The sequence below is a fragment of the Lates calcarifer genome, linkage group LG11 (genome assembly GCF_001640805.2).
Source record: "Lates calcarifer isolate ASB-BC8 linkage group LG11, TLL_Latcal_v3, whole genome shotgun sequence".
Taxonomy (NCBI): domain Eukaryota; kingdom Metazoa; phylum Chordata; class Actinopteri; family Centropomidae; genus Lates; species Lates calcarifer.
In genome coordinates, this window is record NC_066843.1 from 15,635,575 (window position 1) to 15,649,015 (window position 13,441).

Genomic DNA, 13,441 nt, shown 5'->3' on the forward strand with positions numbered 1-13,441 from the left:
ATATGTTGGTATTAGAGCACAGACACAGATGCCAAGGACAAAGTGTCGATGTGTCCTTATTATGGAAATGTACACAAAGCTGCATAATGGAAAGTAATGTATACACGTACATGCTTTAGTGTTTCCATTTGTCATGCTGCAGCGTTTTTTGCTACATTCCTGTGTTGATACTCTGGCAGTGTATCACAGAGCTTCTCTTGTTTCTTTTTTATTCTGCTGGGTGACTGTCTGACTGGTTGGCCAAACCCCTCATTAACTAGGCTTGTTTAGGGAAGTGGGCAGAACTGAGGCCTAACGAGGGCCCTGATAAGACTTATGTGTGTGTGTGTGTGGGGGGGGTGGTAGTGGTGGGGGGTGGTTTGTATGGTGTGTGTGTGTGTGTGTGTGTGTGTGTGTGTGTGTGTGTGTGTGTGTGTGTGTGTGTGTGTGTGTGTGTGTGTGTGTGTGCGCGCGTGCGTGCAAAGGAGGGGAGGTTTTAGACAGTGAGGCTTTGTACCAGCTGCCAAAACGCGGTGTTCCGGTCGGGGAAGTGTTTCAGCTGTATCTCCAATGGGTACACGAACACACACACATACACACAGAGGCTCATCACCGGGACTCTGCAGCAGGATGCTGGATTCCCTAAAAATACTTGTGAACATAGAGACAGAGACAATGGAATGCTTTGTTGGGAATGTTTCTGCCTCTGTGCTTGCGGAGAGAGAAGCTTCCTCAGTGAACCCTACCAAAGCAGTCAGAAGTCTGTCTGCGTGTGTGCATGTGTGTGTGTGTGTGTGTCTCTGCATCTGCCTATCTCTTTAGCGGTGGTTCTGCCTCATCCACACCTAAGAGTCCAGAAAGCTGCGATGCTTTATTGCCCCTCCCTCTTTGTTTGTTTATTTCATGTCTCTCTGCTGCTTCCTCTGATTTCCTCTGTTCCCTGTCCCTCGCTGAGGGAATCCTCTGACATCTCGAGGGTGTGTCCTGCTCCACATTCCTCTGCTGCCTCAGAGGAATGTCTAGTTCACAAGCTCCAGTGCTCCAGCTCCAGCTAGATGTTGATTTCACTGTTGTTGTTGGAAGAACAGCCTGCAGTAGTGTCAGAGTTTATACAGATGGTTTGTTCTTGGTGTTTCTTTGCTGTTCCCATGTTAAACTGGATTATATGATAATATGATAAGATCTCTCCTCCTCTGTCTCTATTATCCCTCTCATTAAATCAGGATCTGGGAATCCTCTCTAATGGCCCTTGAAATGGCCCTTGAAACCCCAATCCATAACATACGTTTAATGTGCTGGGATAATGGCAAATGTTAAACAAACCTGAACACTGAAGTTCAAGTTAAGCTTTTCTGACTAGGTTACAAACACATGAACAAGATATGGAACTTGAGTCACATAATAACCTCTGCCTATGCTCAACAATGGTCTTCTTTAGTGTCAGATGTGGATGTTCTCCTTGATCTTTCTCTGGCTGTCTACTGACCCCTGGATCAGTTACTGTAACCCCTTCACAGTCCAGTGCTGTCACCAGCTTTGTTCTCATGCTCATAGACCACTGATGTCTGATTCTGGTGTTCTGTCAGCCTCTGCACATAATGTTTATAACTTCGACAAGTTGCACAAAATGTTGCTTTGACTGCAGGTCTATCTTTAATCTTTCAGTATGCAGTATTAATAATTTTATCAGTACATCAATGATTTATAGTGTGCAGAGTTACAATTAATCTACATATGCAGGATAAAGGGTGATGTTTTGTTGTTGTTTATTTTCCTCCAGCCTGCCAGATGACTACAGATGTGGGAAATCCTTGGGGCCGGTGGAATCTCTTCAGGAACATCCTCAGCAGTCAGGGAAGATTTTGATTGGCTACAGCCGAGGACTGGTGGTCCTATGGGATCTGAGCACTCGTCACGCAGACCAGCTCTTCCTGGGCAAGCAGGTACCTGGTTTACACAGTGAAGTTTTAGTGCACATTGATGTACTTCAGTGCTATTAGCTGCTGACAGATGCACTCGGCTCTAGTCCTTCTGCAGTGGCAACTCCCTCGAGTTCACTTTGTTAATGGTCTATCTTTATCTATATCTATATCTATATATATAAGCTGCTTTTCTACTGCCATGCAACCCATGTGTGTGTGAATCCCCTTGCAGCAGCTGGAGAGCCTGGTGTGGGAACGCACTGGAAACTTGTTTGTCAGCTCCCATAACGATGGGGGCTACTCTGTGTGGCCCGTTACCAGTGGCAACACTTGCAGTCACCAGCCAGTGACCTCCACCATCCCATATGGTGAGAAATGCACACACTCCATACATTTCTGTGTCTCAGCTGATGTTAAATGCATGCTTAAGCACATTGTCATCCAGGTCTGTTGGAGGTGGTGGTCTTGCCAAAATGATGAATGTCCTGTGTTTATGAGTCAGGTCCGGTGATACATTGTGTCTCATTGGGGCTTGTTGTTATGGTGACCGTTAGGGTCATGGCTGGGGTAGAGTCTGTTCATTCAGCTTAAGAGAAGCTGCATAATGATGATCATCTTAAATATGTATGGAAAGTTTGCTTCAGGTTTTTCTTAACTCATATTTTTCTTTTTCGTCTCACCTCTTTTAGTGGTTGAAGTTTCTTAATGTTTTATAACTTCACTGTTCGTTGTCGCCTATCCCAGGTCCATTTCCCTGCAAGGCCATCAGCAAGATCCTGTGGAGGACAACACAGACAGGGTGAGTGCTGAATCCTTATTTTGTGTTTTCCTATATGAGGGGATTTGATTTGATTCTTGGAGTCAGACTGAGTATCTTGGATCCCAGTGCCAAACCATTTTTACTCCTCCTTTCTTTTTATTTGTTCTTTTTATTCTTTGTCTTTTCATCTCTTTTCACTTGGTTTTTATGTCCCTGTAAATCCAAAAGTTGTTGCCTCCTGTCCCAAGAATACTATTTTCTTTAATTTGGCTCAGGAGAGAAATTGGGAGAAAATTAGATGTTGATTACTCAAGTGCCTTAATTACCATAATACCAAAAAAAAGAATGACTAAACTACAGTCTTTGTACGGCAGTTCAACCAGATGTTTGCAGTATTGATTTTATTTTCTCCCAAATCCAATTTTTGCTTTTAAAATTCAAAATAAATACTAATTTGGAGGGTAAAAAACAAAAAGAATGATTCCCCAATCACATTGATTGCTGTTTTGACTCAGATGATGGACAAAATGAACATAAATAAAAATACTTTCCATGCCTTTCTGTGTGCCTCGCTCCAGTTCTCCGGTGCTGTTATACAGCGGAGGGATGCCCAGAGCCAGCTACGGGGACCGCCACTGTCTGACCATCCAGCAGGACAAGGACCACGTCACTCTCGACTTCACATCACGAGTCATCGACTTCTTCACTGTCCACAGCACAGAGCCAGAGAAAGGTGAGGATCTGGCCAGTGTTAATGACGTGTGTCCATGGATTCTTGACAGTGTCTTCTTCCATGTTAATTCAAGAAATTACTTGTTTTAACACACGTCTCTACCCACAGAGTTTGATGACCCGTCAGCGTTGGTAGTCCTACTAGAGGAGGAGCTGGTTGTAATTGACCTCCAGACCCCCGGGTGGCCCTCTCTGCCCACTCCCTACCTGGCTCCTCTCCACTCCTCTGCCATCACTTGCTCCTGCCACATCTCCAGCGTCCCTCCTAAACTGTGGGAGAGGCTGGTCAATGCCGGCAAAGCACAGCAGGGCCGACAACACACACACAGGGTGAGAAACACGCTACGATCAGCACGGTTAAATAGGAAACACTCGCTTACACATATAACAGGAGGGCAATGACTTGAAATTCCCTAATACCTCTAGTATTTGGCGACCTGAAAAAAACTGTCTTAACTTTCAGTGGTACTGTTTGGCTAGCTAGCAAAGGTTGCTAGGTAACGCTGGCTTGTGATAGATGGAAGTATCAAGTGCTGAACGTCACTCTACGCACAATGAGGGTAAAGAACACTGATCTCAGATCTGCTGATTTCCTATAGTGTGTTCACATTTTAACAAACATGTCACTGGTGAGATTTCCAACCATTATATCTATGCTTCCAACCAAACTGCCCAAATTCCCTGGTGCCTAGACCCAGTGGGGGGTCAACTTAGGCCCGGTGGGCCGCCAGTCTTGCAATACACTGGTGGAAACCGTGCTATCAGCTATCTCTTTATAAAACATGGACTGCTTTGTGGTTCACTTGCTACTTTAGTTTTTTGCTACATTGGCTGAAAAACTTTGTAAATAAAGCTGAATTTGTAGGAATATGTGCAGTGAACTCCTTTATTGAAGAAAAAGGAAAGAATGTGCTATTATTTGCATTGATTTTGTTTCCCACACGTTCTTTTGGCATCATCAAAAATGTTCTTCTCTATGTATTAAAATGGATTTCTGCTCAGTCAAACGTAGCTGGGAGCATCCTCTTTTGATACAGTGTTACTGGTGGAGCACTGTAGCTGTTGGCAGGATGCTGCAGGACAGGATTATTCTGTAAATTGGTTTATTCATGGCAGTGAGGATCTTCAATTACAGGAAATCCAAGATGCATGTAAGCTGCTTAACCTGAGAACACCTTAAAGAGAGTATGGCCAGTAGCCAAGTTACTCATGCTTTAAATGTAGACATCAACACTAATCAGTGTATATACTTAGTGCATACAAAGCAGCATGCTCACAGATTCAAGTTACAGGATTTTATTTGGATTTCTACCAAATGGCTGTTAGGTGTCATATCAGGACCCAGCTGCTGCCTCTCTTCATGAGTCGAGAGCAGAATAAATGAGTAATAAGTGAATTGAAACTGATCCAAGTGAGGATATTGCAGTGAAATGGATGTTATTACTCATGGTGCTTGTTGATCTGAGCTCACAGGCTGGCAGCCAGTCAGCTACGAGGAAACCAACTAGGAGTGTGACCATCAGCCCTGCTGGTAGTGTGTGAACTTTAAGAGCAGGTGTAGGCAGTTAAGGGCTTTGCAAAGGCTTTGTGGCTCAGATCAGCTGTTTGATCAGAGGCAGATTAAACTAACACACACATACAGACAGATACACAGCTGGTGTGCTCGTAAATCATGGCTGCGTCTCTCTGTGCGAGGCCAAACCAGAGACTGGCACTAAAACAGAGGGAAGTCAACAGAAGCACTGTCAGTTGTGTGTTTCTGTGTACACACACTCATCCATATGGGCATGCCTGGGTGTCATGGCTAGTAGATTTTGAGCTTGGGCTGTAATGGGTCAGGAAATATGTTGTCGTTCAGTCAAGTTCAATACTTGAGTTTTTTCTCGCAGCTTTTTTCAATTACATGAGGTCCTAATTTTTAATCTAATCTTTGTCTGTTTGTTCAGAGTTGGCCCATATGTGGAGGGAAAAACCTGGCGCCCCCACCCAAACAACAAGAGCTGCTGTTGACAGGGTATATACACACACACACACACACACACACACACACACACATATAAACACTCACAAGTTGTGTCCATACTGCAGGTGCATCCAGTTTTACTTTTTTTCATGACACAACAAATCTGATGCTTTCTAGGAAATGTAAGTAAATAAAAGCTACACGGAGATGTTTTTTTTTTTTTTTAATTTCTGATCTGAACCACATGAAAATACTGGATAAATCTGGATCTACAGTACACATGACTTGACCTGAAACCAGGATTTGTCAGCATTGCCATGACAATAAGAAAATCCTGCGATAATTGGCAGAATTTTGCTAACTACAGATGTTTGGCAGAGCTAGCACTGGACTTGGGGCGATATCACAGTTTAAACAAAACTCGAAAAGACATGAATTTACTGAAAATTGTGTGTAACCAGGAGGAGAAATCATATTGATATTGCCGTTTTTGGCCACGCTAATTGAGTCAATTATATTGACAACTACAGGATGAGTTGCAATTATATTGTAGTACAGATGTTTATGTTCCCCAGAGGGTAAAATGCTATTGACCTCTCATATCAACACCTGTTTGATTCAGTATAAATAAAACATTATATAAAAGGATATATTTCAGGGCTAATGTATTAATAAATTTAAGTCGTGACTTTGTATTAATATTTCTTTAAATCATGTTCATTTACAGACATGAGGACGGCACTGTTCGCTTCTGGGATGCATCAGGTGTTGCTCTGACTCCGCTGTACAAACTCAGCACAGCCAATGTCTTCCACACCGACTGTGACCCCAGTGAAGACCCTCAGGACCCCAGCGACGACCCCGACATGCAGCAGGAGGAGGAATGGCCTCCCTTCAGGAAGGTGAGTACTGAGGAGGCTAAAGGAAACAAGGCTAAGAGAGTTCAAGTGTTTCCTCTTAGATCAGACACAGGGTTGTATTTTACAGACTGTGAGAATAAAAAGTGTGTGTGTTTTAGACACACACTCAGTCCTGAAACACTTCATCTGTGGCCTAATTTTCCCATCTGAATGTTTTCATGTGTTTGGTCTGCAGACAGGCCCACCCCATTGTTCCTCTTATTAAAACTTGACTCCGAAGGAACCACAGTCAGATTCTGTTTTAATGGTCTGTTTTCTGTGCAGCATTACATTTAAATTAAGTGACTCAGCAACGGGAAGCAGAACTTTATGTCGAGGGAATCTGGCTGAGTAACTCGGCTTCGGTTGATGCTGACAGGAAATGAAGATGGGTCATGAAGCAAAGCACTCAACGGACATTTAAATGAACTGTTTCTACAGTTGGAAAAGTTTCTCAGTGTTTGGGTGGATGTCCAAGAAAAGCAGCAGCATATATTATCTGGGATCATAAATGGATGAAAAAAAGTAGAAGCCGATTTTGAATGATACATTTAACATTGAAAAAACACACACCTCTTAGGCCTGTTTCCCCATTCCCCACTCACTCTCTTCTTTTCTTCCTATTCAGTCTCCCACCCCACCCCCCACCCCCCCTCCACCCACCTTTCCACATGTATCCTGTGGTAACAGAGCTGCATGTTCAGGAATGTGGCCCTCATATGGGATGAAGAGCCTTTCCCTTTTTTTTCTCCTCTGTAATGAAAACCAGACCAATCAGCCCACTCTTTCTGTGTGTGCGTGAGTGTGTGTTTGTGTGTTAGTGACCAACTTCTCCTACTCCTTGTTTTGCCAAGACACAGCTCCCATGCAAGAGTGGATTCTGTTGGAATTCCTACTGTGTGTGAGAGAGAGACAGATTAATGCACGTTTTGCTGAGTATGTATGAGGGAAACGGGGGATTGTTCTGGCATTTGGCAGAGATAAAGAGGAGAGGGGCTGCTGCAGAGGGAGGAGGAGGAGGAGGAGGAGGAGAGCTTCAGATGGCCATTTTGACATTAATCTGCCTGATCTGGATTTGTTTATGTCCTGTTCAGATCAATCATTCAGAATGATACAGCTTTAATTTCCAAGTTTTGGGAAAAGGCTAAACTCGTGAAGCAGTGAAGAGTTTAGATGAAAACATGCATCAGGACCATCAGTAACAGCAGCTGCTCAGATGGATGTGAGAGAAGATACATCCCAGTTTTTGGCTCCTGGCATAAATGCACATGGTGTTTTTTTTCTCACTGTAACTCCATTGGTTGGCTGCAGATCATGTGTCACAGAATCTGTTTGCATCTTTGGCGAGCTGAAATAGCTGCAGTAACTTCAGTATCAAGTGATTTGGTGTCACTGAATCATCCTTTTTTTCTGTCATGCACATTGAGAAAGCCACAGTGTTTCAAGCTGTATGACATTCACAACAATCACCCGACAGGAAAAACAGAGTAAGATGTTGACAGGCATAAACCACGAGCTCCAAAATAAAGTCTGTGGATGATTTTCTCAACATATATCCATCTAATTCCAACATACACATATGCTTGTGTGTAGGTGGGCTGTTTCGACCCGTACAGCGATGACCCCCGGCTGGGCATCCAGAAGATCAGTCTGTGCAAATACAGCAACAAGCTTGTGGTGGCTGGAACTGCTGGACAGGTAAAGATGTACATACAGTCCACACACATGTAAACATACTGAGCTCTGCATGAAGTCATTTTATGATGCGTCAATATTTAATTTTTTTAGTTATTATTCTGAAATTTATTTATTTATCACATTTTTGAATGTAATTTAAAACCAGAAAATGTAAAGGTCATTCAAGTATGCTGAAATGGATTTTGAAAATGTAAATTTCTTATATAATTTTACAATTATTTTTGTCAAGATAATTGTATTTAGACATTTCACCTTGGGAAATGTAGGATAATCTCTTTGGATTAGCATGGTCAGATTCCACATACAGTGTCTACAATAGCCACACCCATTGGCACAACAGAAAACATGCAGGGTAATAAAACTTTTGGGCAGGTGATAATAAAGACCGGTCATATCTCCAGTGCATCTGTGTCCACATGTGATGTATTGTGTTCTTTGCTCACCAGACAGTTAATTTGCTGATATTAGCTTTAAAGTGAAATAACCTCATGTTGTATTGTCTCTGGATGAGATGAAGTTAGTTGATCAAATAAGAAGGCAGAAAGCTCTCACACTTTGTAGTCACTCAGCACAATGGATGTCTGTTATTTGTCTGAAAGTCCCCACAAACTCTACTTAGGTGTTGATGCTCCCCACAATCAGAAAGTGTTTGACAAAACAAGGACAAACAACTTACTGACAGTTTTGCAAATTTAGCCTCGTTAGCCTTAGTGGGTTTTAAATGTTTGTCCTTGATGGTGACACAAGAAGAAAATCCTTGAAGTCAAAATTAAAAAGGCTTATTCTTTTGGGAGTCTAAATTTGTTCAGCAAATTTCATGGCACTGAGGCGTGAGATATCTTGTATGCAAAGCTGACATTTTGGCTGAGGGTGATACTAGAAGAAAGTGTCCAGAATGAAAGTGTTTATCCCCCAGCTGGGTTTGTGCTCAGTACACTTCAGTTTCCGTCTTAGATTTAGATATTTTTATCTACAAGAAGAAATTGTGGACTGATAATGGTGCTAGAGGAAAGGTCAGGGAATCTGAAAAACATTAACATTCATCTTCTGGAGACCATGAATATGGATGAATAATACAGTACATTTAGAAAATCACTCAGCCACTCTCTGGTAAGTGAATGTTCAGGCTGTCTGCACATAAAAGGTGCCTGCTGTAAAAAAACACAGCTCACATGTAGAAATGGAGCCCAGCTCTGACAGGTGCTGATTATTAACTAGCTATTATTAACTTTTTTTAATAGCTCCTTTTTTTGAAATCCTTTTCAGTTTTGTGGATTTTCAGTACACTCAGAGGAGACGAGCTTTTTAAGGTGGTAATAATTTGAAAAACTGCGTTATTGTCACACTAACTACAGCTACAGATGTCTCCTGCTTGCTCATTTACCTTTAAAGATAAAAGCGGGTGTTGAAATCTTGAGCCCTATGTTTCTTTACTTCTTCCATCTCTCCAGGTGATAGTGTTGGGTTTGAGTGACGAGCGTTCAGACCACTTGGTGGACGTGTCGGTGGTTGACCTGCTGCAGGACAGGGAGGGCTTCACCTGGAAGGGCCACGACAGGCTGGAGCCACGCCTTAAACCCGCCCCCTTCCCCCCAGGCTTCCAGCCACTGGTGCTGGTGCAGTGCCTGCCCCCGGCCTCTGTCACAGCAGTGGCACTGCACGCCGAGTGGAACCTGATCGCCTTTGGGACAAGTCATGGGTTCGGCCTGTTTGACTACCACCGAAGAAACGCAGTGCTGGCCAGGTTAGGGACACACAGTCACAGCTCGGGATATTTCTATTAATTCCTCTGTGTTTACCAGGCAAATATTGGATATTTCATGATTTATATTCAATATCTACAACTTCATGTGCCTTTAGGTGTACCCTGCACCCTAATGACTCATTGGCGATGGAGGGCCCGCTGTCCAGAGTCAAGTCCTTGAAAAAGTCCTTACGGCAGAGCTTCAGACGCATCCGCAAGAGCAGGGTGTCGGGGAAGAAACGCACCATCACCACACCCACCAGCAAGGTAATGTCTTTCTCTTTAAGAAGGCCACATGGAACAATCAGACTGAATTTATTTCTACATTTTATGACTGTGTTACATGCAGGTCCAAGAGGCCAACGCTGCTTTAGCGGAGCAGGAGGAAGTGGCTCCGGTACAGCGAAGGATTGAACCGCGGTCAGCTGATGACTCGCTGTCAGGAGTGGTCCGATGTCTTTGCTTCGCTGACACCTTCCTGCGTGATGGTGTGTTCACTCACTGGTCCAGAATATGGACTAAATGTAGAACTCTCACTCTGACAAAATAGCCTTAACTCAATTATTTGTATGACCTTTCATACCAGGTACACACCACGGCCCCACACTATGGGCGGGCACCAACTCAGGCAGCGTGTACGCCTACGCTCTGGAGGTGCCCGGCGTGGGCACGGGACGCGTGTGCGAGCGTGGCGGAGCGAGCGAGAGCAGCGTGTGCGTGGAGGCGGTGTTGGGTAAAGAGATCCAGCTGATGCACAGGGCTCCAGTGGTGTCAATCTGCGTACTGGACGGCCGGGGGAAACCACTACCAGACCCATACGAAGCCTCCCAGGACCTCGCCATCACACCGGATATGACCAACGCTCACTCTGTCCTCATTGCATCAGAGGAACAGCTCAAGGTAGAAGCTGGAAGACACTTTTTGTATTTGTACCAGTCTTTAGGTTTTTTTGCCCTTTTTTCCCCATCATTTCATCAGGACATATTATGTACTTGATGTTTCATTTCTAAAGAATCTTTCTTTTACTTTGTTCCATTTATTTGACCACATCATTTTAAAGTCACAATAAAAGTTTGAGTCTGGGCTTGTGAGACACTAACTAATAAAGTTGCAATTTTAACTTTTACCATTTTAAATCTTGGCTGTTTTCCTCCTCTGTTCTCTCTCTCTCTCTCTCTCTCTCTCTCTCTCTCTCTCTCTCTCTCTCTCTCTCTCTCTCTCTCCCTCTCCTTTCCCCCCTCCGTAGGTCTTCTCTCTCCCCAAGGTGAGTGCCAAGACCAAGTTCAAGCTGACGGCGCACGAAGGCTGTCGAGTGAGGAAGGTGGCCCTGGTGGTCTTCAGCTCCACGGCTCAGGAAGACTACAGTGAACACACACTGGTGTGTCTGACAAACCTGGGAGACATGCACCTCTTTAACATACCGGGCCTCCGACCACAGGTGAGGTTTAGGGGCACAGTTGAGTGCATGACACCAGTCGGACTCCGATTGTTAGTGTGTGTGTGAATTTTAATGCTATTAATATCAATAGTGCAGTGTTATTGGTATAATTTTTTAAAAAATAATGTCTTTATAATTGATGCCTTTTTTGCATGTCTTCAGGTGCGCTACGACTGCATCCGCAAAGAGGACATCAGCGGCATTGCATCCTGTGTCTTTACCAAGAACGGACAAGGTGAGAAACGCTTGATTTTGATAAAAGTGAAAATAATGTTTCATTCAGACACTAGCAGTCACAAGAGTATTTCGATAATGACTTTTAATATTTTAACACTGTGGAAAAAGACAATGCATCAAGCCATAATGGAGGGAAAGACAAAGAGAGTTGGACCAGATGAAGAGTCAAATCCTCACACTGGTATCAAGCCAAACAGATTTGGATTTGGTTAAGACCTCTATCTCCACCCCATTACAGTGTTGAATGGAACTGTGTTTATGGTTTTTGAAACATGATATTTAGGGATAATGTGCACATTTTTACTGTGGACAGTTCTCACAGTTCTAATTGTAACTAATTGTTGTTTGTGTGTTGTTCCCACAGGCTTTTACCTGATCTCTCCTTCAGAGTACGAGAGGTTCTCACTGTCTGCCAAGGTCATCACTGAGCCGCTCTTCTCTGTTCAGCTCGACCGACCACTGGAGCCCACACCTGCCAGGTAACACACACACACACACACACACACGAAGTACAAATGCAAAGGCTGTTACCTGTATTAGGACACAGCTTTGCTTTACCCACATAGATTAAAATTTGATGCTTTTCCTCTACTACATGTCATATTTGATTACTAAACTTTTCTATTTAAATGCCCCCATGTACATGAACATTAGTGAATCCCTGCTTAGAAAAAATTGGTTCAAGGACACCTGGAGATTTCTTATACAGACTTATATGACTGGCATATCTTTATGAGTAGCCAAGTGTAAAATGAAACAAATGGTCGGAAATCTGGATAAAATCCTCTATCATAACACTGTATGTCATGTTATATAATCACTGAATATGTTCTACTACACCCAGAAATGTTAAAGGAAATGATGCCTCCATATGGAGAGTATGGTCACATAGTCTGATAGGCTCCCTGCCTCTGAAATAAACTGTATTTTTGAGGACCCATTGTAAGCCTATTAAGGACCCTTGGTGGTCCCTGGACCCCACATTGGGAACCACTAAGCCCGCTGTTCGTAATGCTTTCTCTTGGGTTACTACCAGCTTGAGGGGCTCAGCCGCATGTGAAACCAGAGAAATGATACTTTTGCTGTTATTGCTTTATTATTACTTCGTCTACTGCCAAAGTAAATGGTGTGTGCTCATGTGTCTCCTCAGCGATGGTACGACGACGCAGCCGCAGGCCAACGGAACCCACAAGAACCAGATGGGTCAGGCTGAGGGTAGGTCTGAACACACACACACACACTCTCTCTCTCTCTCACACACACACACACACACACACACGTTTCCCTCTTTTCATTTCTCTCCCCCTTTCTATTCTCCCTCTTCATCACTCTCTTCTCTCTCTGAACCTCTTAAACTCCAACCAGGCCTTGCAGGGGTTCCCCTCTGGTCTCCATGGTAACCATTCAGTATGCCCCAGTTGCCTCTCCTGCCCAGTACCTCCCTCCCTGGCAGGAAATGATGGTTGTTGTGGCGACCAGAGGAGGACTTGCTCATGTCTTTGAGGCCCTGTCACCTAAAACTCTGACATGAATAACCAGCCAGGCAGAATGTTGTTTTTTTTTGTTTGTTTGTTTGTTTTTTTCCATTTTGATCAGTTGTATTGTTCAGCTTTATTCCATTCTTGGGCTCCTGACTCTCTGGATTTCACCTTCACAGGGCAAACAGAGGAGCCTCCGAGCTCCCTGTCCTCTCCCATCCTGGACACCCCGCTGGACTCCCCCCTCAGCTGCGCCGACCTCACCCTCGACTCCACCGGAGAGCTCACCGTGGAGGACGTCAGGGATTTCCTAACGTAGGCATACACATTCACCTGCGCACACACAGGCAGCTTGGCACAACTCTTACTTTCAAAAATTGAAATGTGGCTCGTGTATCTTTCCTGCAGCACTGTGGACGAAGCAGAGAATAACCTAAAGAACATTAAAGAGGAGGAGGGACGCTCGACCGGCATCCTCATCAACTGAACAGGTAACGCACAAAGACAGATGAGCTGACAGATGATTCCTCATATTTCTCCTTGTTGTCAGCTCAAACTCAACAATATGAGCAGATACATGAGCTCACACTT

The 13,441-nt window shown here is 43.9% G+C and overlaps 1 protein-coding gene across 1 annotated transcript in view; it reads left to right on the forward strand.

Moving 5' to 3' along the window:
- Positions 1 to 13,441, forward strand: part of llgl1 (LLGL scribble cell polarity complex component 1) — a 34,401-nt gene that overhangs the window by 17,637 nt on the left and 3,323 nt on the right. The window contains exons 6-23 of the mRNA XM_018672905.2: positions 1,760 to 1,922; positions 2,134 to 2,269; positions 2,646 to 2,700; positions 3,240 to 3,394; positions 3,503 to 3,723; positions 5,340 to 5,407; positions 6,084 to 6,258; positions 7,849 to 7,953; positions 9,405 to 9,697; positions 9,814 to 9,964; positions 10,047 to 10,185; positions 10,284 to 10,597; positions 10,944 to 11,135; positions 11,298 to 11,370; positions 11,737 to 11,851; positions 12,523 to 12,587; positions 13,030 to 13,165; positions 13,259 to 13,341. Coding sequence (XP_018528421.1) covers positions 1,760 to 1,922; positions 2,134 to 2,269; positions 2,646 to 2,700; positions 3,240 to 3,394; positions 3,503 to 3,723; positions 5,340 to 5,407; positions 6,084 to 6,258; positions 7,849 to 7,953; positions 9,405 to 9,697; positions 9,814 to 9,964; positions 10,047 to 10,185; positions 10,284 to 10,597; positions 10,944 to 11,135; positions 11,298 to 11,370; positions 11,737 to 11,851; positions 12,523 to 12,587; positions 13,030 to 13,165; positions 13,259 to 13,337 — 2,635 coding nt within the window. The 3' untranslated portion in view covers positions 13,338 to 13,341. The remainder of the gene's footprint in view (positions 1 to 1,759; positions 1,923 to 2,133; positions 2,270 to 2,645; positions 2,701 to 3,239; positions 3,395 to 3,502; positions 3,724 to 5,339; positions 5,408 to 6,083; positions 6,259 to 7,848; positions 7,954 to 9,404; positions 9,698 to 9,813; positions 9,965 to 10,046; positions 10,186 to 10,283; positions 10,598 to 10,943; positions 11,136 to 11,297; positions 11,371 to 11,736; positions 11,852 to 12,522; positions 12,588 to 13,029; positions 13,166 to 13,258; positions 13,342 to 13,441) is intronic.